Source organism: Emydura macquarii, unplaced genomic scaffold (genome assembly GCF_026122565.2).
Source record: "Emydura macquarii macquarii isolate MOO-44397 ecotype Brisbane River unplaced genomic scaffold, CSIRO-AGI_Emac_v2 contig_2636, whole genome shotgun sequence".
Taxonomy (NCBI): domain Eukaryota; kingdom Metazoa; phylum Chordata; order Testudines; family Chelidae; genus Emydura; species Emydura macquarii.
In genome coordinates, this window is record NW_027132773.1 from 20257854 (window position 1) to 20282140 (window position 24287).

At 40.1% G+C, this 24287-nt stretch overlaps 1 protein-coding gene across 3 annotated transcripts in view; it reads right to left on the reverse strand.

Moving 5' to 3' along the window:
• CTTNBP2 (cortactin binding protein 2) overlaps positions 1-24287 on the reverse strand; it is a 168032-nt gene that overhangs the window by 65604 nt on the left and 78141 nt on the right. For 2 of the 3 annotated variants that reach the window (XM_067564254.1, XM_067564255.1), the window contains exons 4-6: positions 20381-22040; positions 13772-13975; positions 5034-5133 (exon numbers count right to left, since the gene is read on the reverse strand). In XM_067564254.1, coding sequence (XP_067420355.1) covers positions 5034-5133; positions 13772-13975; positions 20381-22040 — 1964 coding nt within the window. Of the gene's footprint in view, positions 1-5033; positions 5134-13771; positions 13976-20380; positions 22041-24287 lie in introns of those variants that run through there. The other variant, XM_067564256.1, reaches the window with a different exon arrangement.

A 24287-nucleotide genomic window follows, 5' to 3' on the forward strand; every position in this document is an offset into this window, starting at 1 on the left:
CTTGTGAGTTATTAAGCTGACGAGAGTGCTCTCTCCCATCATCTTAGAGCATCTTCATTAGAAGCACTACAGCGGCGCACCTGCATCAGTGCAGCTGCAAGTTTGTAGTGTAGACCTGCCCTCAAAGTAAGCATATAACATGGAATATGGATGTTAAGTGAGATTAATACATGCAGCATCTTACAAGTATTTCATAATGTATAGACACACTTGGGATTCCCCTAAGGAGGGAGTAGAAACTCTAAGGGCATGAGGCCCCGATACAGAAAGAACCCCTAGACAGCGAGACAAGAGTCAAGAAGGAAAGAAGTGCCCTCAAGAGCCTACAAAGAGGGGAAGGGAGAGAGAGGTATGGAGAAAGAGTCCACCAAGCAATGCTGTGCTCAGGACCAATGTCCAGGCAGCCCAATGGGTTAGAGAGACCTCAGCTGGATCCTTTTCCACCCATTGACCGCACTGGAATCTTCCAAAGTTGCAACAATTGTAATTTTCAATCCCCAAAACCAGACCTGGATGCCAGAAGGAATATGAAAGAAGGCACCCAGCACTTTGCAAATTTTGCCATATGGGGAAAAACCACTTGCAGATATCAAAGTTGTTGATCAGCTTAGTCCACAGCATCACCAGAGATCCAGCAACTAGATTAAGGGTGGAAAGGGGGACCTGAAATAGGAAATCCAGAACGGCTACCCCACCTAGACAGCAAACTGCATCAATGTCCTTCACACTCCGCTCTCAAACAACAACTAATCACTTGGCCACAGCCCCACCGCACCATGGCCATAGCAATGGATGGGAAAGATCCTAGAGCCCAGATCCAAATGCAGTCAACCCCGCCTTCACTTCTCCATGCCCTGAGCAGAAGGAAAGAAGCAGCAGAGAAAAACAGCCCTCACATACTGAAAACAAAAGAGGGTGGGGGAGAGAAATAAAAGGAAAGGGAGCAGATGAAACATTGCTTCAGCTACTCCCAGCTGAAATACCCACCCATCCCCCAACCACCACCTCCAGATGCTAGAGGTTTCCCTAACTGCTCACAGCCCCATCAAAACTGTAGCCTGTCTAGAGAGGTGAGCATCCAGTTTACCCAAGAAAAGATTAAGTCAACTGTTAATCATAACCTATAAGTACTTACATGGGGAGACTATTTCTGAAAATAGAGAGCTCTTTAATCTAGCAGGAAAAGGCATAATGGGATCGAAAAGCTGGACGCTGAAGCTAGACAAATTCATACAGGAAATAAGGCAAATATTTTTAACAGTGTAGGTAATTAACCTTTGGAACAACTTACACAGGCATCTGGTGCATTTTATATCACTTGATGTTCTTCTAAATAGATATGCTCTAGCTCAACTAGAAGTCATGAGTCTGATGCAGGAATTATTAGTTGAGCTTTTATGGTCTGTGTTATGACGGAAGTGATCATAAATTGTCCCTTCTGGTTTTAAAAACAAGTATGAATTTCTGAATATTTCTTTTCCTATTTTTATCTGTAGAAGCTTTACAGTTAATTCACATATTAATTAATTCACATATTAAGAAGACCTGTTTGCATGGGAATATGTGAATTAATATGTGAATTAACTGTAAAGAACTCGACAGGCCACTCTGAAGTCTTGTAAGACATCAAGATCTACTGAGTTTAAGAAGACTTGTTAGCATGATAACCTCAATAAAGTTTGCTGTCTTATAAGACTTATAAGTCTTACAAGAACAACTCTCCAAATGACAGTTCTAGCTCCCCTCATGTCATGTCAGAGACTGGTCTCTGGGAGACTAGATGGTGCAAGAGTTTATGAACTAGCCTTTCACTTCTGGAAATATAGGGTCAAAATCTGGTATGGACCACTAGTAAAATGAGTTTGGTGGTCTCTGCTGTTAGTGGACATTTGTTCAAACCACAAACAAAGCCACCAAACAATTAAGAAGAACTGTCAATTTTTGCTCAAGAAACTACATCTATGGCTGGAACAACAAGGTTGTCACAATTCAGGAATAAGGTTAATTGACTTATGTACTGGGAAACTTACATCAAACTTATCTACACTATTCTTGGCACTAGCCAATACTAATAGTCCATCACTGTCATTAACTCCAGATTCCTAGCACAGCAGCAGCACAGGCTGTATGATGCAGAGGGAAAGGAGGGACAGAGCACACTACTGCTTTGCCCACGGCAGAATTCTTCAAAGCAGGAAGTTTAAAATGATCAACAGATCAAGCAGCATAAAGCATTATTGAAGTTACTCAGTCTCTCAGCACTATTTATACATTTCTGGCTTTGTTATTTATTACACTCTCTTTCACTGTCATGATAAAGCAGTCCATGTTCAAGACATTAAAAGGATGGAGAAGCAAAGCAGGGAGTAGTTAGGGATGTCAAGCTGTATAAATAGCCCTCAGGGACAGAGAAAGCATAAGCTTGGTTGTGACACAAGCATAAGAGAGCCATAACTTCCCAAGTGTTGACAGGGTAAGTAGCAGAAATAAACAACTTCATATGTAAAAGAAAGCATCTAAGTTACATGTATTTTAGTGAGAGGATGTGAACTGGAGGGGTTTTCTGGCATTTCCCATTCGAGTGACTGTAAGTTTACAAATTTAATGTTAAACAGTGTAACATTTGGCTAGATACGCTCTTATCTGCAAAGAAGTGCTCAGAGGACCCAATCAGGCCCGGGACTCTATTGGGCTGTGTGCTATACAAACACAGAGAAAGAGGCAGTTCCTGCCCAGATGATTTTACATTATAACATACAATAAATGGGTGTAGCAGACAGAGAAAGCGGAGATGGAAGGGTCCGGGGGGAGATAAGGATAGCAGCAATGTGACCACAAGGCTACAGATTCAGCACATACCTTTCTGGATAAGTTCCATATTTCCCTTAAAAACAAAAAACAAAAACAAAAAAAGCCCACCAAGAAACAAATGAAAGCTTAATGAATCCTTACAGACCATCCACCCTGAGTATCCATTTCCCAGTACTCCCTCAGTTTGAGAGTCTGAAATCCTTCTAGATATAGCAAGAATCTTCAATGGTCCTTGCACTCTCATTTCAAAGAAGAAGTGCATAAAAATAGTAAAGATCTGTGATACAAGTAATACAGTTATGTCAGAAGACACACTCTCAGGCCTTGTCTACACTTGCGGTTACGCCAGCAAAACTTGGTCGCTTTGGGGTGTGAAAAAAAACAACACCTGCCCGAATGATACAAGTTTTGCCAGCATATGCCCAAGTGTGGACAGTGCTATGTTGGTGGCAGACACTCTCCACCAATGTAGCAGCCGCTGCCCATTTCGGTGGTTTTATGATGTTGGCGGGAGAGCTCTCTCCCACCGACTTGATGTGGCTACACTTGCGCTTATGCCTCCAAAACTTATATTGCTTAGGGGTGTGTGTTCTTTTTCACACCCCTGAGCAACAAAGTTTTGCCAGCATAACCATGAGTGTAGACAAAGCCTCAGTCAAAGGTAGAATTTCCATTTCTAAATGTCCTGCAGTGGGAAGTAAAAGAGCACAATGCTCTTTTTTGCATTTCAGTTATATCAGGGCTGGTCTACACTAGAGTTTTGTTGACAAAAGTCAGCTTTTGTCAACAAGCCAGTGGAGGTGTACACATTCAAATGCTCCTTTTATCGATGTAACTCCCTTGACATAATAACAAGAGGTGTAGAGTTTATATCGGCATAGGCAGGGTGATGCAGTGTCAATGCAGACACTGTAGTTAACTGTCATTCTTTTCAATTTCTGGAGCCCTGAAACTGACAAGAAAACTAGCTGGGAGCAGGGCCCCAGCTCCTGGCAGTGAGCCAGGACAAGAGAAGCCATGGGTGGCTGGACCCTGGCTCCAGGCAGGGTGATAATCCTCTGGTGACTGCGAGCCAGGAGGGGAGAAGCCATGGGCGGTTGCACCCCAGCTCTGGACTGCAAGCCAAGTGGGGAGAAACCACAGGTGGTTGGACCCCAGATCCGGGAGGAGAGAAGCTGCAGGGCAGGAGCCCGGCAGCCTTGTGAATTTCATGGCTGAGGGACCCCACTCCCCAGGGGCGAGAAGCCCCGGGCTGCTTCCCTGTAGGAACAGGGAGGGGGAGAAGCCCCTGGGAGCTTCCCCTGGCTCCCAATGGGGAACGGCGAGGGGAGAAGCCAAGGGCTGGCTCCTTCCTGGCAGGGAGTGGGGGGTGGTGGTGCTGCAGCCCACCAGGAGCCAGCCTGGGTGCCCCTATGTTAGGTTGACTTATTTTTTGAGTATAGACAAGGTGTCAGTAAGGAAGGTCTCAAAGGCATTTTTGTTCTAGAAATACAAGTTTGTGGAGTGTGGAAGACTCTATGATGGAAGGACAGAGGGTATCTTTTTGTTCTGTGTTGTATGGTGCCGAGCATATTGGTGTACTCTTTCATGACTAAGGCTCTTGGGCACTATTTCAAAATAAACAACTAAATAAATTATGACCACACACAGAGTGGTGCAAGCTGAGCTACTGAAAGGGAAAGGAATTTTTAGTCAGACTACTTAAGACTTTGTTTTTTATTTGTTAAACCCTATTTGATTTCAAATGACTAACTATCGTTGTGTAAAAAGAACTTTTTTTGAACTTTTAAATACATTTTATGCATTTGAATTTCATGTTACAAATTAAGACAAATGTATTTAGTTATCTGAGTGTAGGATCAGTCTCCTTTTTGGCTCTCTCTCCTTCCTGTTTTAGAAAAACCAATGAGGAAAACGACTGAAAAAGCCTACATTAATACAACAGTATAGCTGAGAAAGTCAAGAAATTCAAAGTTATGGTTCCCATGGTAACTGTGATTATCATGGTGCAGTTACAAATAGTACATGTGTACAGTGGGTGGACAAGTTAAAGCTGCAATGGGAAACACAAAAATCTATTTACATTCTCAATCATAATGTTACATTAGTGTGAGACTGGTTATTTTGCTTTCAGTGCATGATAAAAAAGTGCAACTACGGCTAAAAATATAATGCTTAAAGAGTACTACAGTTTCATGAAAAAATCTTAACATGTCACTTACCTGAAATGTCCCTGAGCAACCGCTGAACACAAGGGTGTAAAGCCATTTTTATCAGCAGCGTCAACATGTGCTTCTGCAGTCAGCAGCAATCTCACACAATCTATTCATTAAACACAAATACAGATTGATGCAACAAGAAAAATGAGAGATATCAATATTAGAGAATGCATTTGATTTTTTAAAAATTTCCACAGGTGTCACAATACTCTAAAATTACATCATATCACTAGATGTCTTGACAATTGAGCTACATTTGCAAACTTTAAAAACACTTTTTATAGTGAACTTTTTCCAAAATAACATTTTAAATGAAATAGAAGAAAATTAAACTGATTCACCCATTCTACAGCCAAATTAATTTAAGATATTTAAAGTATATATTCATTATACACTTTTATTGCTTTTCTTGCACAAGAGATTGGAATGTCATCTACACCCATTTAAACGTAAGAAAGCGCATAACTTGCTGAGACTACATTTTTATTAGTGTAGAACCACTTATAAGAAAAAATTCCATAGTTAATTGTTTCTTTTCTAGAGATGAGCCTGAAGGAAAATCCTGGATTTAAGCTCCTGCCTCAACTTTTGAACAACATTAGTATGCTCAAACCCAAAACCCAAGCTTTGCCAGTGAAACCCTTTTCTATTCATTTCTGAATGCATATTTTTCTCTGGTTATCACTCTTTGAAAATGTTCAGGTGAGTATTATGGACTGATTGTATAAATCACCAAACATCAGGGAACAAGATTTTCAAAAACAGGAGCCTAACTTACTTACCTAAATAAATGACCTGATTTTCAAAGACACAGAGCACCCAGAACTCACGTTGAAGTCATTGAGATCTACAGGGTGCTTAGAACCTTTGAAACTCAGGTCAAACTTTTATGAGACTAAGTAAGGAGTTAGAAGTCTAACTTTAGGCACCTATGTTTGAACATCGTGGCCATGAAAAGTTACCCCTATATTAGAATGTTCATCTGAAAGAAGTTTGCAAATCATCAATTCAGTTACTCTGCCTAACACATTTGTATTTATAAGTGAAAGCCAGTCAAAACCACAGATCTACTCAGAATCTTGAACAGTATAAGTATTGCTCTGACAAATGCCAATGCCATCACAGTTTCTTGCCTCTCTTTCCTTCATCTGTCTCCATCTGAATCCAAATATCTATTTAATTAAAAATATGAATTCTTTCTTGCCAACCCCATAAATACTTTAAATCTCTTTTGAATAAAATGAAAGGAGATTCCCTTACACCAGTTCTTAGTATTTAGCCAGCATGCTTTCTGGCTCCTTCTCAAAGTCCTTGATAACTGTTACGATAAAAGTGATGAAGGAATGGACAGAATAGGTCTGGCTATGAATCTCAAATATTTATGGGCTTCCATCTCTTTTGTGGGTGAACTCTGAGTACAGTTAATGCACATAATTTTCAACAGTTGACTCCACGGGGTACTCAGCTCTTCACATTCCCTAGATTTGGCAGCTAGGTTTACCATCCCACTCTCCCTCTGTCACCTCAATGTCTGAATGAATGGTTAGGACTATCAACACAATGTAGATACTTGGGTGGATTAGCTCAAGCATACGTGACACCTTTTGTGTTCAAAAGCAGAAGATCCTTTTCGAAGTGTAATAGGTTGAAATGGCTCCCATTTTGTTAGCAGGTCAAACAAAGTTGGATTGGCAAATTAATTTGCCCAATTTCCCACAGGCTGGTGGCTGAGGCCAAATGGGAAAAGACGGTTCCTAACCTTCTGTAACTATTGTTCTTTGAGATGTATTGCTCATGTCCATTCCAATTAGGTGTGTGCGCACCTCATGCACGGTTGCCAGAAGATTTTTCCCCCTAGTAGTACCCGTAGCGTCAGCTCTGAAGCTCCCTGGAGTCGCGCATCGATAGCGCTCCACATAAGAGCCTGCCGACGCTCTGCCTCCTCAGTTCCTTCTTGCTGAGAGACTCCGACAGAGGGGTAGGCAGGCGGGTTTGGAATGGACATGAGCAACACATCTCGAAGAGCAACAGTTACAGAAGGTTAGTAACTGTCTTTTCTTCTTCAAGTGCTTGCTCGTGTCGATTCCAATTAGGTGACTCACAAGTATTCCCTTAGATGGCGGGGTCGGAATTCAACGTAGAACTGATTACAGGACTGCTCTGTCCACTGCTGCATCCTCTCTGACTTATTGAGTGATGGTGTAGTGCATCGCGAAGGTGTGAATGGAAGACCACGTCGCTGCCCTGCAAATACCCTGGATTGGGACCTGGGCTATGAAGGCTGCTGAGGTTGCCCAGGCTCTTGTCAAGAGGAATGCCAAAACAGGGGCCAGCACTTTTTCTAGCTCATAACAGGTCCTAATACACAATGTAATCCACAATGATATTTTCTGAGAGGAGACTGGAAGGCCTTTCACTCTGTCTGCCACCACCACAAAGAGCAGGAGGTCTTTGTCTTTAAAAGGTTTTGTTCTCTCTATGTAGAAGTCCAAAGCCCTTCTAACATCTAGCGAATGAAGACTTCGCCCACAGTTGCTAGCATGCGGCTTAGGGTAGAAGACCGGGAGAAAAATGTCCTGATTAAAGTGAAACCAAGGGACTACTTTTGGAAGGAATGCTGGATGTGGTCACAGACAAACCTTGTCCTTGAAAAACACTGACACTCTCCTAGCTGATGTAATGGCTACTAGGAAGGCCACCTTCCATGACAAGTACAAGAGAGAACATGTCACCAGTGGTTCAAACGGTGGTCTCATCAGTGTAAACAGCACCAAATTAAGGTCCCATTGAGGAACTGACTGACAAGTTTGAGGGAACATTCTGTCAAAGCTCTTGAGAAAACAGCTCACTATGTGATTTGAGAAGATTGAATGCCCCTCCACCCACAGATGGAATGCCGAGATTGCTGCTAGATGGACCTTCTGCGAGGATACTGATAGACCATGATGCTTAAGGTGCAAGAGATAGTCCAGGATCAGTGGTATAGATGAAGCCTCTAGGGAAACCCCTTTCTACCAGGACCAGATGGAGAATCTCTTCCATTTTGCCCTGTAGGTAGCTCTTGTGGAAGGTTTTCTACTACCCATTAGGACCTCCCTAACTTGTTCCAAGCATTGTAACTCCTGCTGGTTCAGCCACAGACCTTCCAAGCCCTGAGATGAAGAGACTGTAGGTTCAGGTGACGAAGGTGATCCTGATCCTGTGTGATCAGGTCTGGGAACAATGGGAGACTGAGAGGGGTCTCTACAGTGAGCTCGAGCAGCGTGGTGAACCAATGCTGGCACGGCCATGCCGGAGCAATCAGGATAATCACTGATTTGTCTCTTTTCACTTTCAGAAGGACCTTGTGTATCAACGGGATTGGTAGAAAAGCATAAAACAGGCAACCTGACCAGGGAATGAGAAAAGCATCCACTATTAAGCCTCGACTGTGTTCTTGGAACGAACAAAACCTCCTGCATTTCCTGTTGGACCTCGCCATGAACAGGTCTACTTGGGGAATTCCCCACTTGTGGAAGATGTCGTTCACCAATCGTGGGCCGTTATCAATCTGCTGAGGAAGTCCGCTAACACATTCCGGAATCTAAGGAGGTAGGATGCTTTTATATGGATCTTGTGGGTTATACAGAAGTGCCAGAGGTTGAGGGCTTCCTGACACAGGGGAGAGGAGCGAGCACCCTTCTGTTTGTTTATATAAAACATTGCTATCGTATTGTCTTTTTTTTTTTTTTTTTTTTAAACAGCGATGCATTTTCCCACCAGATGATCCTTGAAGGCTTGACACACTAACTGTACCGCTCTCAACTCTCTCACTTTGATATGAGCAGACAGACCTCTTTGTGACCACTGGCCCTGAGTTCTCATCTGGCCTAGGTGGGTCCCCCAACCCGAGTCCAAGGCGTCGGTTACCAGTGTCATGGTTGGCTGTGGGCTCGAGAAGGGGACTCCTGCACAGAGTACTTCCTGATCTAGCCACTACCTGAGCGAAATCAATACCAATGTTGGGATCGACACCACTTTGTCTATACAATCCTGGGGGAGGTGGTAGACCAAAGCCAGCCAGGTCTGAGATGTAGCCTGGCGTACTGCATCACCTGAGTGCAGGCTGCCAGGTGTCCCAGGAGTCTTAGACAGCTCCTGACCATAGGGCAGTGGTTCCACTCCTTTATGATGGATAGAATGTTGTGAAAACGAGAGTCTGGTAGGAAGGCCCTGGACTTGTTTGAATTCAGAACTGCCCCTATGAATTCTATCCTTTGCGTGGGGGTGAGGACAGACTTGTATGTGTTGACCAGTAGGCCCAGACGGGTAAATGTTAACTTTATGAATGGTATGTCCAATTCTACCTATTGTCTGGACTTCCCTTTGATCAGCCAGTCGTCCAGATACGGGAAGACCTGTATCCCACCACTTCCTGAGGAAGGCAACCACCGCCATGCATTTTGTGAAGACTCTGGGAGCGGTGGAGAGACCAAACAGAAGCACTGCAAACTGGTAATGGTGACTGCTGACCACGAGTCTGAGGAACCTTGTGTGTCTTGGGGCTATCGACACATGGAAGTATGATACGCTGCCCTCAACCTCAAGAATGCAAACTCCTGGATCCAGGGAGGTGATGACTGATGCCAGGGAGACCATGCAAAACTTCAACAAGTTCATAAAGAAGCTGAGGTTCCTTAAGTCTAGGATGGGCCTGAGGCCACCCTTGGACTTTCGGAATTAGGAAACACCATGAATAAAAAACCTTCCCCGTAACTCCATAGGAACCTCTTCCACCACTCCCACTTCCAGGAGCTGCTGAACTTCTTGAATTAGAAGTTGCTTGTGATATGGAGTGGGGAGAGGCATAAAGGTGGGAGAGAGTGGAACTGGTTAGAGTATCCCAGTTCTACCATGCGTAGGACCCGCTTGCCTGAAGTACTTTGGAGCCATACATGGTAAAAATGGGATAAACAGTTTGAAAATAATAGGGGTGGAGGATCCAAGTGTTGAACTGCTATGCCGTCCTCGGACACACCCTCAAAAGTTTTGCTTTGGGCCCTGGGGCTGCTTTGCGGGGCTCTCATTTAGCTCAGACAAGGACTGGTAGGTCTTCCTTCTATTGTTGTTGTTGTTTCTGCCCCTCCTACAATTAGAGTCCTGCCTCTGATGAGACTGGTAAAACTGGGAAGAGGTTGTGGTCTGAACTGTCTCCTCAGGGATGCCAGTGTGTGCAGCCTCAGGGACTTAAAGGTAGCCCTAGAGTCATTCAAACTGTGTAATTTTGTGTTAGTCTGGTCGGAAAACAGCGACTGGCCCTCAAAGGATAGGTCTTGCAGAGTTTGCTGGACCTCGTAGGGGAGCTCTGATGCTTGCAACCAAGAGCTGTGATGCATAGATACCCCCGCCGCACAGAAGGCCCCTTGTAACGATGTTTTTGCTATCATTTTGCCCTCCTCCACGAGGGCCACAAGCTCCTTTTTGGAATCGGCAGGGATAGACTCCGCAAACTTCTGGATAGACCCCCAGGTATTATAGGAATATCTGCTCAGGACAGCCTGTTGATTTGCCACCCAGAGCTGCAGGCCCCCAGTGGAATACACCTCCCTGTCAAATAGGTCCATTTTCTTGGCCTCCTTGGCATTAGGTGTAGGGCCTTGGCTGCCTGGCCTTTCCCTGTCATTTGCAGCCACGACGCCCAGGGACCCGGGGGAGGGTGGATATACAGATATTTGTAATCCTTACATGGGACAAAGTACTTGTGCTCAATTCTTTTTGTGGTTGGGGGAATTGAGGACAGGGTTTGCCAAACTGACTTCATGTTATTATCAATAGATTTTATTAGAGGCAAGGCCACCCTCAATGGCTCCGAGGGGGACAATATATCAATCATAGGGTCCGTTCCCCCCTTGGCAACCTCCTCAACCTGGATTCCCAGGTTCTGTGCAACGAGGCAGAGAAGGAATTGAGGCGGTGGAGAGTTGGCAGGCCCTTATATGGAGCGCTATGAATGCGCGACTCCAGGGGGCTGCAGAGCCAACCCTACGGGTACTACAGGGGGAAAACCTTCCAGCAACTGTGCACGAGGCGCACACCTACTTAATTGGAATCGGCATGAGCAAGCACTCGAAGAAGAACTACAATTTCTCAACATCCATTCAAACACAAAAGGAGTTTTTAACGTATGCTTTGGGGCAAGCATTATCATACACACCAGAACTGGGGACAGTATTTGCATAGAAAGCAGCAAAAAGCTGCTGTAGGCTAAATGTCCTGAAAATAGTTGTAGCTGGAGATCTGAAAGTGGAACTGCCTAAGAATAAGAATTTTGTACCTACTGTGAATAGACTTGGAAAGAATATCCTGAGTGTTCTCATCTCTCTTGCAACAAGGAGTCTGGGTCAGATTCTTAGCACATAAGCGTGGCAAGGGGCACTGTCAGGATACTGGTTACAGCTCCCTGCTTCTGTGGGTCGATTTGCACCAGCCCTAGTATGGTTTAGTAGTTTAAAAAATTCTGCTCTACATTTCATCAGTTGGCTATGATTCCTAAAGGATTATATTTCAATTGAGAATTGGTGAAGAGCAGCTGCAGTCTGCCTCTGCCCTCAACCTATCCCATACATCAGAGGGTTTGTGTGTGGTGGCGATGGCAGGAAGAAGGAGGGCAGCTATGAACAAAAAGAGCTGCTTCGGGAGAGAGACTCTGGTTTTAGAAGTTCCCGAATCCCCTTTAGCCATTCCCACTGCAGTCCCGGACACAGTGTCGTCACTCATGCTCCCAAGGAAACAAATGGTGTGGATATCACTCTCTGGTAAGCGCACAAGTGAGGTCCTTCCCCAGAAGGGGACAAAAGATGCCTGTGTAAATTGTCTGCTAGCAACATGCTATTGAAAACTACTCAATTCAATCCACTGACCCTCAAATTTTGGAGTCATAATTTAACGATTTCCCCATCCCCAGACTCAAGTCAGTATCATCCCAGTTCCATGGTCAATTAATCAAGGACTGTCTACTGTATGTGCTTCATCATGACATTTTCTTAAGCCTATTACAAAACATACAATGTATCTGTTTTGTAGAGTTACATCAATCTAAATATTTTGGAATTTCTTGGGAGTAAGAAATAACAAGCGTGTCTGAATTGAAGTTAAGAATTACAACATTTCAACCAACAATTTTACAAATCTGATTTTTCAGAGAGATCTCAACTAGCAAATATTGTACTTTAAGAGGACACCAGACACAAATTAGAGTCCTATTTTATACAAGCTATTTTGTAGCTAAAGAAATGGTGAAAACCTAACTCGTAAAAATAGTAAATATTTTCCAGATACTATTGGTTCTAAATAAAAGATGTAGAATCAAAACCACTGCAATACATTACTTGTTTTAAAAAGCAACACCTAAACATTATAGTATATATGCAGCTACAATTATTTTAAGACTTATATTACAGTAACTAAATATTTAGAGGATGTCGTCGTCTCCCTTCCCTCTGTAAAACTTCCTTATTGGGTATTTCAAGTGTAAAATGAGTACCCGTACACTTTCACTGAGATCAATAGGGCTGCTGGGTACCCATCACTTCTGAAAAATCAGGCCATTTGTTTAGGTGCCTAATTATGGATTTAGAAGGATAATTTTATTCTATTATTCTGAAAATCTTGGCCTGTGAACTTAACAAAAGTAGAACAGTCTTTCTATAACAATTTAAGACCAGTCACATAATCAAAAACTCCCCATACAATCACCACTTAGTAGATCTAAACCCTCAAGATAATATTAAAAACAGTGATTGCAACTCAAACCCACTATACTCCATTCACCTCTCCTGGGGTAAATTCCTAATTTTACTGAAGTCAACTGCAAAACTTCCATCGATTCCAGCGGAGCCAGGATTTCAACTCTGATGTTTAAATGACGAAAAAGGTGGGGTTTGCAGTGTCTATCCCAAGCAGAATTGTACATTACTACTGATTCAGATTTAGTTTGCATCTTCCAATTTTGAAAGAGAAAGTTACTCTTAAAGAGGCACGTGTGCTACATTTGTATCAGCTATTTTAAAAACGTTGTTCCCAGTTTGTATCAATGAACTGTTTTATTCATTACTAGTATACTTGCTCCATTTTGTAAACTGATCTGACAAAGTATCAAGATAGAATATTGCTGAAAGGCTCCAGGCACTTTAACTTTTCTAGGACTTTTTAAAAAAAATTTAATAGAAACAGAAGTTAACAAAATACATCATGAATTTACATAAGCTCACATCAATTATATTTTATGTAGAAGAAATTAAGGCTATTTTGTTTCAAACCAAATGGAAATATTTTTAGATGGAGCATTTTACTTTCTTAGCAACATACATTGCAAGCATAAAATACTGCCTATGCATAACACATGTTCAAATTTATTTGAATAAATGACACTACTTCATTTTAACTTTCCTGGATAAAATCACTTTTTTTCAAACCTTTCATTGTTAATTTCATACTAATAATGAAATCCATGGAACCTTCCACAGAAAATTACTGACAAAAGACATTGAATATAAGTGTACACCAACTGATATTTTGCTCAAATTGATCCTCTGTGGACATTCTTACTTATAAAACATCTGATCAGAAGCCCATGGAAGTCAATAGGAGTCCTTGACTTCAAATTGGCTTTGGATCAGGCAGAAAGTGGGCTTTATTTTCAAATCTGTAATGCTTCCCTTACTTTAAATATATATGGTTTAACAAAACTATGAATTCCTTACCTATATGTCCATTCATAGCAGCAGAATACAAGGCAGAATAACCATCTTCACAGGAATAATTAATGTCCAATCCTTCTTCATTAAGCAGCATTGACAATAAAGTGACATTTCCCTGGGCAGCAGTTTGGTGAAGAAGGGTGGGCCTGCCACCCAGGGGGACAGGACCACCACTCATTAACAAAGGGGTTAGGGAGGGAGACCAGCCTGCGAGTTAAAGTGACAGATGTTAGAGGGAAGACACATGAATAAATTAAGGCTGTGCATTATTTCTGAGCTATTAAAATATATAAAAGAAAACCTAAACCAGTTCTTCAACACTATAGGGTTTGTTAAAGTTTAGAATGAACCTTGTAATGTTATTTTTGTCCCTAGCAAAAGATAATTAAAATCACACACTCTGGTGAGAAGTTATTTTCATTGTTAACGCAAATTAATAGGATTCTATCATCATGGGTTAACACAAATAAACACTCTGGGAAACATCACAGTTTCCACAGACCAAAATTTCTGACATTCCCACCTAAACTGAAAAACTAATGAAAATCTTATGCAAGTTCTGGCTTTAGTTTAATTGTAGCTAAATTAAAAATCATTCAGGATACATTTTCATATTAGTATGTGCTTTTTATTTTCATCTGCAAACTTGATTTTTCTTCAAAATCTTAATCTAATAAATAATACTTAAACCTGAAAGAATATCATAGCCAAATAAGATAGAAAATTTGCTTCAAAGTGCTTCAGTTATGCTTTGAAAATAAAAAATTAACAAGGGGCCAGTTCAACATAAAGGTTTGCAGACGCCTTATAATATACATATTTTTGCTGGCCTGTGCTTTAATGTACATGTCCATTTTATGCAACAGAACTGTGATTTCTATTTTATTTTATGAGAAGAGCCAATGTACAGTGAGTAGCTAGTTACTTCAAAATTACTGACAAAAACTTTCAAGTCATTCAGTGAAAATGGCAATCTACAAAACAGAGCTTTAGAAATCTTAGGAGTTATCTTGTTAGACATTCCATGCCTCATTACTTTGCAGCTTTAGAGGAGAGTTTGTTAAATGCATGAAGTCTGCTGCATATAGTATGGAAGACTTTGTGTACTCTTCCTTGATCAAAGGACTGCAAAAGAAAATAGGAAAAAGTATTGAAAAATATAGATGTTTATATATTTGTATATATATATACACATATAATTTACCCTTTGAAAATGAGAAATCACACTGTTTCCTTTTTGAATAGGTTACTCTATTTGCAGTGCATGTATGTGCACAAACATACCTCTATATGATGCTGAAATCTGATAGTGTAAGAGTACATAGTCAGATTCCCAGCTCAAACTAACAAAAATAATGAATTTGAGTTCTTTTAGAATTGTTTTCAAAATAAGACATTTTTAGGATGATAATTTCGTAATAAAATAAATTTTACTACTAGTACAGAAAGCAGAACATTTATTTGTAGTACTTTCAGAAAGATAAATTAATTTATTACTCCTTTTATAAATTTTCATAGGTAGGCAATTATAAAAAACCACTACCACACACATCGGTAGCCATATTGATAATTTAAAGTCATACTTTATACCACTTGAAATTGAAGGCCAACTTTGAAGTTGTATCAAGATAGATCATTAGTTTTACTTATTTTTAAAAATAGGCTATGAAAGAAATTCTAGAGGTCTACAAAATATAAGATTCATATAATTTAAATTACTTCTCATAAATTCTGTACCTTGTGCTTTTTAGATTACAGAAAAATCCTCTAGAATTATTTCTGCTTTACTAAGTCAAATACAAATCAAACTACACCCTTTGAGAAGTCAGAAATACAATACATATAAAGTAGCAGTTCAGATTTTTGGGAATGTTTATTCTTACAAGGTGCAAGAGTAAGTGAGGAATAATGAAAAGAAAAATAAAATAAAATTATGAAAGCTGATTTTCTTTCCATTGTTTCAGCCTGATATCATCTTGTAAGCTTAACTGTTTTTAAACCATTACTGCATGTAGAAATTTTGTTCTGACTAACCAAAGGTATTGTTTGACTTTATTGTATTTCACTGTGTTTTTGATACACTAGATATATCCACAGGAAGCAGTAACAGCATCTCCATGAATGTTAATCCTCTGTTTCAACTTGCTTTTTCCATTTTAGGCATTAATCTTGTTTATGATGGAATGATTTTTAGACACTGGGAGGTAGGGAGGGTAGGGGGGCTTGACATTTTACTGCGAACATAAGATTCACTATTCCACGCCATTTTGAAACATTAACAACATTTCTGGGATTTCTGCTTTTGTTGAAAAGTGGCACAAGATTTTTCAGCATCATTAATAAGAATATCAGGAAAAGGATGCTTATTGTGCATTACTGTAAACAGACATCTGATACAGTTATTCTCATTTTCAGCTTCTCGAGAGGGCAAATATCCTGTTGCATTCCAGTGACGAAACTTATTGTGCTAGATTAAGATTGGATGAAAATTTTTACTGCATAAGACACACAAACCATGTAATCACATAAATGCATATTTTAAATTCTGTTATCATTGGGAAGCAGCATAACAGATTTGTATTCATCGAGGATACTATATAATAAGGTTAGGAAATATCAGTAAGGTATGTGGTTTCATATGCAAAAGTTATCAAATATGAAGCACGTGTGACAGCTTGCAGGACATGCAGTGATGAAGGACAAAGTGATAGAAAAAACAGCTTCTGGCATCAGCTTCAGAACGTGGAGATGGTTAATTTCAAAGCCCAGATCAATCTCTCCCCACATCCCCATTTACCTTCTAAGCCAATCACATACCAAGGAAAATCAATTGATATTGGAATGAACTGAATAAAAACATATTCCAATTGAAGAGAGATGTTAAAACGCAAAACCAAGAAGAAAAAGAAAGAAGAAATCCCAGGGGTATGGAAATCCAATTGATTACAATCATTTGAGTTTTAAACACTTATTTCTCTGGGAAGTCAAATCCATGGACATTTAGGAATCGAAACAAACTAGAAACACTAAGAGTACATTGCCATATTTTCACATGCACCTTGTTCAACATACATGACAAACGGTGGGTTCTTTTCTTAGCTGGGATGAAGATAGCAAAGGGCTACAAGCATACTGTATTTAAAACTGTAGGTATTGTCATGCTGATGTAAAATGACATATTACTGAAGCAACATGTAATCTCCTTTTATTCTGTATCACAGTATTTTCTTCTTTAGAACCAAAATACTCGCATTGGAGAAAGTGAGACTATTGCAATGTTTCTTAAAGCAATGCTGAACTATAAAGAAACTGACCTAACCAGGTGAACTGATTTGCTGTTAATGAAAGAAAAAGTTCAGTTTCTTCCACACCTCCTGCCTCCACTTTAAAAGGAAAGTAAGTAATGGATTTATTGACTTGCCAAGAAACATCAAATTTCAGTGACTTTATCAAAGTCTTTGAAATAGATTAATCTATGTGGTTTACTCTTTTTGAACACCACTAACAAATTCTGACTGAATTTCACCAGCACTTGTTGTACAATAAAGTAAAGACAAGGTTTCAGTACACTTATTTTTAACTGGCAGTTAAATCTTGCTGATACAAATTAAAATACAAAACATTCTGAGCAAAGATTAAACAAATAAGATTTAAATTAAGTTGAATGTTATTTTTAATAACTGAATCTCTGGCCATTCAGAGAGTTTGGAAACCTAAATACTATTGTTTATTTCCAGTAATGCCTATAATGCGCTAGGTGCTGTACAAACACTAGAAATCAATGTTTGCCTCCAAGAGTTCATACTCTAAAAAGACAAAATAAACAAAGATGGTAAATAAGGGGGGAGTCTCTTTACAAAGAGACTGTCTGGTGTTTACTAGCCATATATTGTAAATAAAAAAGGTGTTATTTAAATCTACCATCATCTGTCTGTTTTCCCTTTATTGAGCATAAGTTACGTCAAGGCAGGGACCATATCTTTCACATTTGTATAGCATCCTGCACATAAAAATATAGTGCTCTTACAGTGTATCACAAAATACATGAACTGAAGATAAATTAAGTTCCTTAAATGCAGGGCTTGAGGAGGAACACAAACACTCACAAGGCAAACGATAGTTAAAAGTTTAAAGCAAGGGACTTCGACAAATTCTGTCACTGCAGTGTTTTGCTGGGGGATGAAAGGGAAGTCACTTAATGCTACCTCAGTTTCTCGGTCTATAAATTAGAGTTATTAATATTTACCTACCTCTGCACATTCCAATTTATGGGATATGTTCCCATTGTCACTGAGCTTTAGAAATCCCATAGAAAGCAGTGCCAAGCACTGTCACACAAGTGCCTTCTGACAGCACCAAACACTCAAAGCTAGTGGTCCAAACTCCGTCGGCTCCCTCGACTAAACCTCAAAGTCCTGCACTACAGAATTTGAATTAATGAGGGAAGAGGACACAAACAGTTTATGATGAATAATCTTTCTTCTTTGAGAATTACCTCTGCATATTCCCACATATAGGTGTTTGCAAACAATACAACACCCATGCAAGTGGGCGGAGGAGCTCTAATTAAACAAGTCCAGAATGTCCTGACAAAGCAAAGTTTGTATCTAGATGCAACATTGACTGAAAAGTGTTATTTAAACACTGGTTCAGAATACCAGGTAGCAGACTAACAGATTTTTACGCATTATGAAGGTATGCCATCAAAACTGCCTTAGTCACAGTAGAATGATCCAGAAAGTCTCATGTGCCATCACTCTCGTTAACATGTAAAACAGCTCTCCACACAAAGCCTAATTCAAGTTAATAGAATTTAAATTGAAATGACTTCTGTCCTACAGTCACTATAAGGACTACACAAATCATAGTTAATTTCCTTAATGATTTTGTCTTATGCAAATAAAAATTCAAATTTCTTTTGACATCTACAGTATGGAGTCTAACTTCTCCTGGATTCAAATGAGGGCTGGAGAATCCTGATTTATCATCTGATTTGAGTGATATTCAGACCCAGCTATTAGTAATAACATTGGATTAGGATGCAGGACAGCTTTGTCCCCATGAAATATAGTGAAGCTAATAACAGCCATTGCATCTTGCAGCTCACCCACACTTAGGAGAAGAAGAAGAATGAGGTGTGGTGGGATTATGACCTGATATTTTGTGGTCTCCTGACCACCATGGTGTAGATGGGGAAGACAGAGAGCTCTCTGCCAGTTAGGTCACGTAGCCCCCGAGTTAAAGGGATGACTAGCAAATGAAAGTGGACAGGTATTACTCCAAGGAACTATAGAAATGTCTTATGCAACTGGATGCAGAATGAGAGGTCCTGAATGTTTTAGTGAACCCTGAAGCCCGTACCAGATGGCACAAAGACTGACCTAGACAGCCTTTGGAACTGGTGTCTGAGATTTAGCCTAACTCCCCCGATTAGAGAGGGGTATTTCTACCGGATTCCACTGGTAAAGAGTAGTTGTTCCTGAAAGAGAAGAATACCAGCAGTGTCAGGGACTCACATCATCTCACTAAGGAGAAGACATCCTCAGGGTCTGAAGTATAGAAAGGGGTGGAGGTGTCTTCCAGGACTGAGACTGATGGCACCAAAACCTCTGAACCATACAAGTGATTGTCAGTGTTAATGGAAGTTTCTGTGTCAACTACAGGGTCCCAGCATTGACCGACTTCATTTTTGGAGAGGTTCTCTCGCCCTGTGCCAGTCGTGGCCTTGAAAGGGGCTAGTACTTGCTATTTTTGTGCTGACCTTTTCCAACAGGGAATATTTGGAAACAAAGATGGTGGCAGATTCAGCAGTTGATCCAAATGTGGATCAGGCCCCTTGTTCATAAGGCTTTCAACATGAGGAAAATCTGGAGCTCCTAAAGTGTAAATGTCCTACATGCTAAGCACTGGTGAGTGAGGTATGAAGTGAGCCTCTCTGAGACAAATTAAACAACAGGGTATGTGCATCACGCTCCAGAAATATAGCAGGACACCAAATATACTGCTTAAATGTGAAAATAAAACCAAATACATTTCTCCAAGTGTGAAGAAAGGTGGTTGGGATTGCACAGCCCTTTTATAACTGGTCATGAAATTATTTTCTAGAAGGTTCACAAAACTCAGTGGCATTGACACATCACATTCCCTGATTGAAACTATACATAGGTAATTCTCAATAAATTAATTCAGATTTGTAGAGCTCTGATATCCTCACCACTACAGAAGTCCAAAAGTATTATTAAGGAATCTCCCTTTTCTGGAATATGTCATTAATCCACAATGTTCTCAGAACAGCTACCAGATTCCATGGCTAATCTGCTCAAAACATCAATTTTCATTGTCTTATAAAGGATACATTAAAATGAAGGCTTCTTAAAAAGGAAATTGCCTTATGAACATCACTAAAAAACAGAATATTATGAAGCGAGATAAATTCCCATACCCCTGAAACTTGGAAAAAATAATATACATGTAAATTCCCACTTTAAAAAAAGATAAACCAGTTTAGGGGAAAAGCTGTAAAAGATAAATAAAGCAAATGACCCAGACCCAGAGAAAAAGACAGCGAACATTCTTAGAGGGCGATAGTTTGAAGTATATCAATCCCTTTACCTGATGCTGTTGCCAGTAGGCTGTCTGAATCACATGGTCTACAGGATGAAGCACTAACAGGGTTTATGGAGGAGCTACAGGCAATGGTGGTGGAAATGACAAAGGAACTTTCTGAACATGCAGGTTGGTTCAGTCCAAGGGATTGAGAAGGCCAGGCACCCACCTGAGATGTGGCCATGGCTGGTATGGCACAGCCTGCAGATGCCATAGATATATCTATAGTTGGTTTTGGTGGCAGCTGAGGTGAGGACTTAGAAATAATTTCCTCATTTATTACCCTGATTCCTTGTGGTGAACAGGAAGGAGGTGAAATCATGGTTTTACTGTCAAATTTTACACCTACATTAGAAGATCGACTACTATCCATAATAACTTTAAGCTGTGGGTGTGGTGGAGAAGGAGTTTGTGAAAGCCCTGGCTTTTTTGGAGGAATAGGTGGAGGATTTCCTCTGTCAATTCTTGATACATTGGGAGTCTTTAATCCCATTCTACCAACTGGGGGATAGGTGCCAGCTTCCACTGAATGTGGCATTCCAGGCCGCAAAGAAGCACCACTTTGAGGACTTGTAAATCTTGAAAGGACTTGGGTGACAGTATTCCGAGCTAGCTGTTTGGCAACTAGGTTGTCACGACTAGTGGGGGACACATCCCTTGATGGAGGGCTTTGAGTAGTGTTTCCATTTTGGTCTTGATCATTAGCATTCGCTTGAAATCTAAATCTAGCTGCTTGGACTCGAGGATTTAGGCCTGGATGCACAGTAGTGTTAGCAGACTGTGACTGTAAACTGTGCATAGATGAAGCTAGTGAGTAGTTCTGAGATGCAATACTTGATGCTGGAGAAACAGAGAGGGCAGCATTATTTGGAAAGGGGGAAGTGCTATTTGTTAAATCTGGTGATGAGCCAGTACTTGGTCCATTTTCCTCGGTTCTGTTTTGACTTGGAATTAGAACAGGAGTTGTGGGCGGGACAATCAGTTCACTACAGGAAGAGTGTCTATCAATGACTGGTTTCACAAATGCTGCACTGGAGGATACATTCATTTTTGTGTTGCCAGAAACCAGAGAGTTCACTGCTGAAGGCTTTACAGGCACAGTCAAAGGCAGCTTCCTAACATTTTCGATGCTAATGTCCATCGGTACTGTATCTGTCTGACAGGCAATAGTTCTTGAAGTTGGGCCTTCTGTTCCAACAGATACAGAAACAAAACCCTTATCTTTATTTATACGAGTAAGAGAAGGGTTTGGTTTACTGTCATTTTCCTTTTTTAACTGCTCAATCATTTTTCTCATTTTCTCTCTCTCTTCTTTGAGGTCACTGGTATGTGCTTCCTCTCTGTTAAGTTTGGCACGCAATTGCTCCCTTTCTGTGTCAAACTCAGAGAGCTGCTTTTCCATTTGAGCTTCCATTTGTGTATTCCTTTGTTTCTCGGCTGCAAGAGATTCCTCCAATTCATTAGCTTTTTTTTTTTCCTCTTCAAATTTTGACATTATTTCTTCCAGTTTCTGGGCTTCTTCTACAATTTTGCCAGACAACTGTTTACATTCTTTCACTAGCATCAATACTATATGTTTATTCTTGCCACGTTCTTCTTCAAGACGAGCAGACAACTTCTTATGTTCCAGCTCAAGCATCTGTAACTGAGACTTTTCCATTTCCAGCTGAAAGAAAAATGTATAGGTAAATTCTCATTAACATATACAAAATACAGTTTTTCAACATGATATGTCATTAACATAACATTGCTCTTTCAACCTTTTAAATGCATGGTGGATTACTTAAGCAAATTGCAGTATTCTACCATTAGATATAAATTAAAATACAAAATATTGGAATATTTGAGCACCAAACCAAGAAATCAAAAAAAATATATATTAATTTCAAATCAAAGCTGATTTTCTTCAGTTTCTTACTTAAACAAACGAATGAGGGGGAAAAAAATTTTGGTTTAAAAAAAAAAAAAAAACATCCAAAGCAAAAAAAACCAAATGTTTGAGGGAGGATTTTGCTTAATTTCCAAGGTGTTTTCTTATCCAAAACAAAATTTTGTGATCTTTCATTTTGTTCCTTTTTCATAATGTTTTCACCCGCTTTAAAAAAATATAGCAAATTTACTATCCACTGAAAAAAAAGTCACCTAACTCTACTGATGGCAATGCAACCTAAACCACTTCAGTATTTCCCTATCAGCCTCATATACGTCAAACAAAAATTGCTAACTAGCACTTCACAAGGTGCAGCAATTCCTCTTCCTATGCTGTTCATCTGAACGACTTGCTTAAAAAAAAAAAAGTTTTCTGCATTCACTGAATACCGTTATAATTTCTTTAACATGACCCTATGATCTTAATATGTAACCTGAAAATACTCCCTCCCACCCCCACCATAACTAGCACACAAAAAACATGCTGGTTAGTCCTATCCCCTTGTTCTATCTGCCTGCCATTAAGAAGCTAACCTTACCTACTCTACATGTACAGTAAGAACAAGAACCACTATATTTTTGAAGTGCATTTGCTACTTTAATATTTTTACTAACTCTGGAAAAATATCTACAGACAACTAAAAGCCTAGTGTTCACAAACTTGCAAGATTCACTCTGACTTCAGTAAGAAAGTTGTGTCTTGCTTACACCATGCTAGAATTTTTCACTTTCCAGCAATTAATAGTTTGTTGCAGACATGGATTAACAGCTGATCTATAGAGGATATGCACAAACACAAATATATTTAAAATGAGCTCATTTGGAATAATTGCTTCACTTCAGTACTTCTGATTGCTACTGAGGTAGGAAGGATTTTATGTTAAACTAGATGATAAATGACATTAATTTCAGCATTATAAGAAGATACTGTACAGTGAATATATTTAATGTAAACTGTAATCTGGGGAACCAGATGGCCCAAGGGATTGATAATGGGATATGGAGCATTTCATCTTTAAGTAAGTGGTTCAAATTTGGCCTTGGTTGCTAGCAAAAGAAACTCATTACAGTCTGATGACTTTTGAATACTCTGCTGTTACCCAATGGTAGTCCATGTCCTCCCCCAGTAGAGGACTGACAGTTTTTTGGACAGCTTCTGAAATGTTTTCTTTGTTCCTGTATGTGCTCGCCCTCTCTCGCTCATTTTAATTAGTCTTACCCACTGTTTTGTATCAAAGGTAATAAATGCCATTTTTCTTAGGGTAGTTTTGTTATTCCTCCCCTATTATCTCTCCCGCTGACATAATTGTTTGGTACTTAGTGGAAATTAAACCTGCATCCCATCCGGAGGGAAACAGGACAGGGAAAAGGACTGCAGGTCAGAAGTTTGATTCTACTTGCTGCCGCTCATTTTTGCGGGCTACGTTCTACCTATATGGCAAGCCCAGTTTAGATACAGAACAGAGAAATCTGAAAATGGAAGGACTGTTAGGTAAATCTTTTGGAGGGATAATCTTCAAGAAATACTGGTAAAATGGTGCGGCTGTCTCCACTCCCCAAAATTTTAAAGTTCTCTTGCTTGTAAATTTTTCCTCTGCTTTGTTGGGAGGAGGAAGGAGGGTAAAAGTATAGCAGGGGGGCAGGAGCTGTGATGTTGACAAGGTAACCAGATAGCAAGTGTGAAAAATCAGGTCAGAGGCAGGAGGATGTAATAGGGTCCTATATAAAGACAAAGCACCTCATATCGGGATGTCTGGTCACCCTAGAAATTGACAACTGTGACAGATGTTTTACATAAAGTAACAATTTTTGGTGTGCCTGATCATCATGAGGACGATCAAGTTAAAACAAAATCATTAGAGCTAACCAAGCCACTATATTACAAGTTTCATTTTGGACTCCCGTATTAAAAGAGGTCCTCTGACACCACTGGCTAAGCCTACAGCTCTAGATTTACAGTGACAGGGGCCCAAAGATGGTTTTA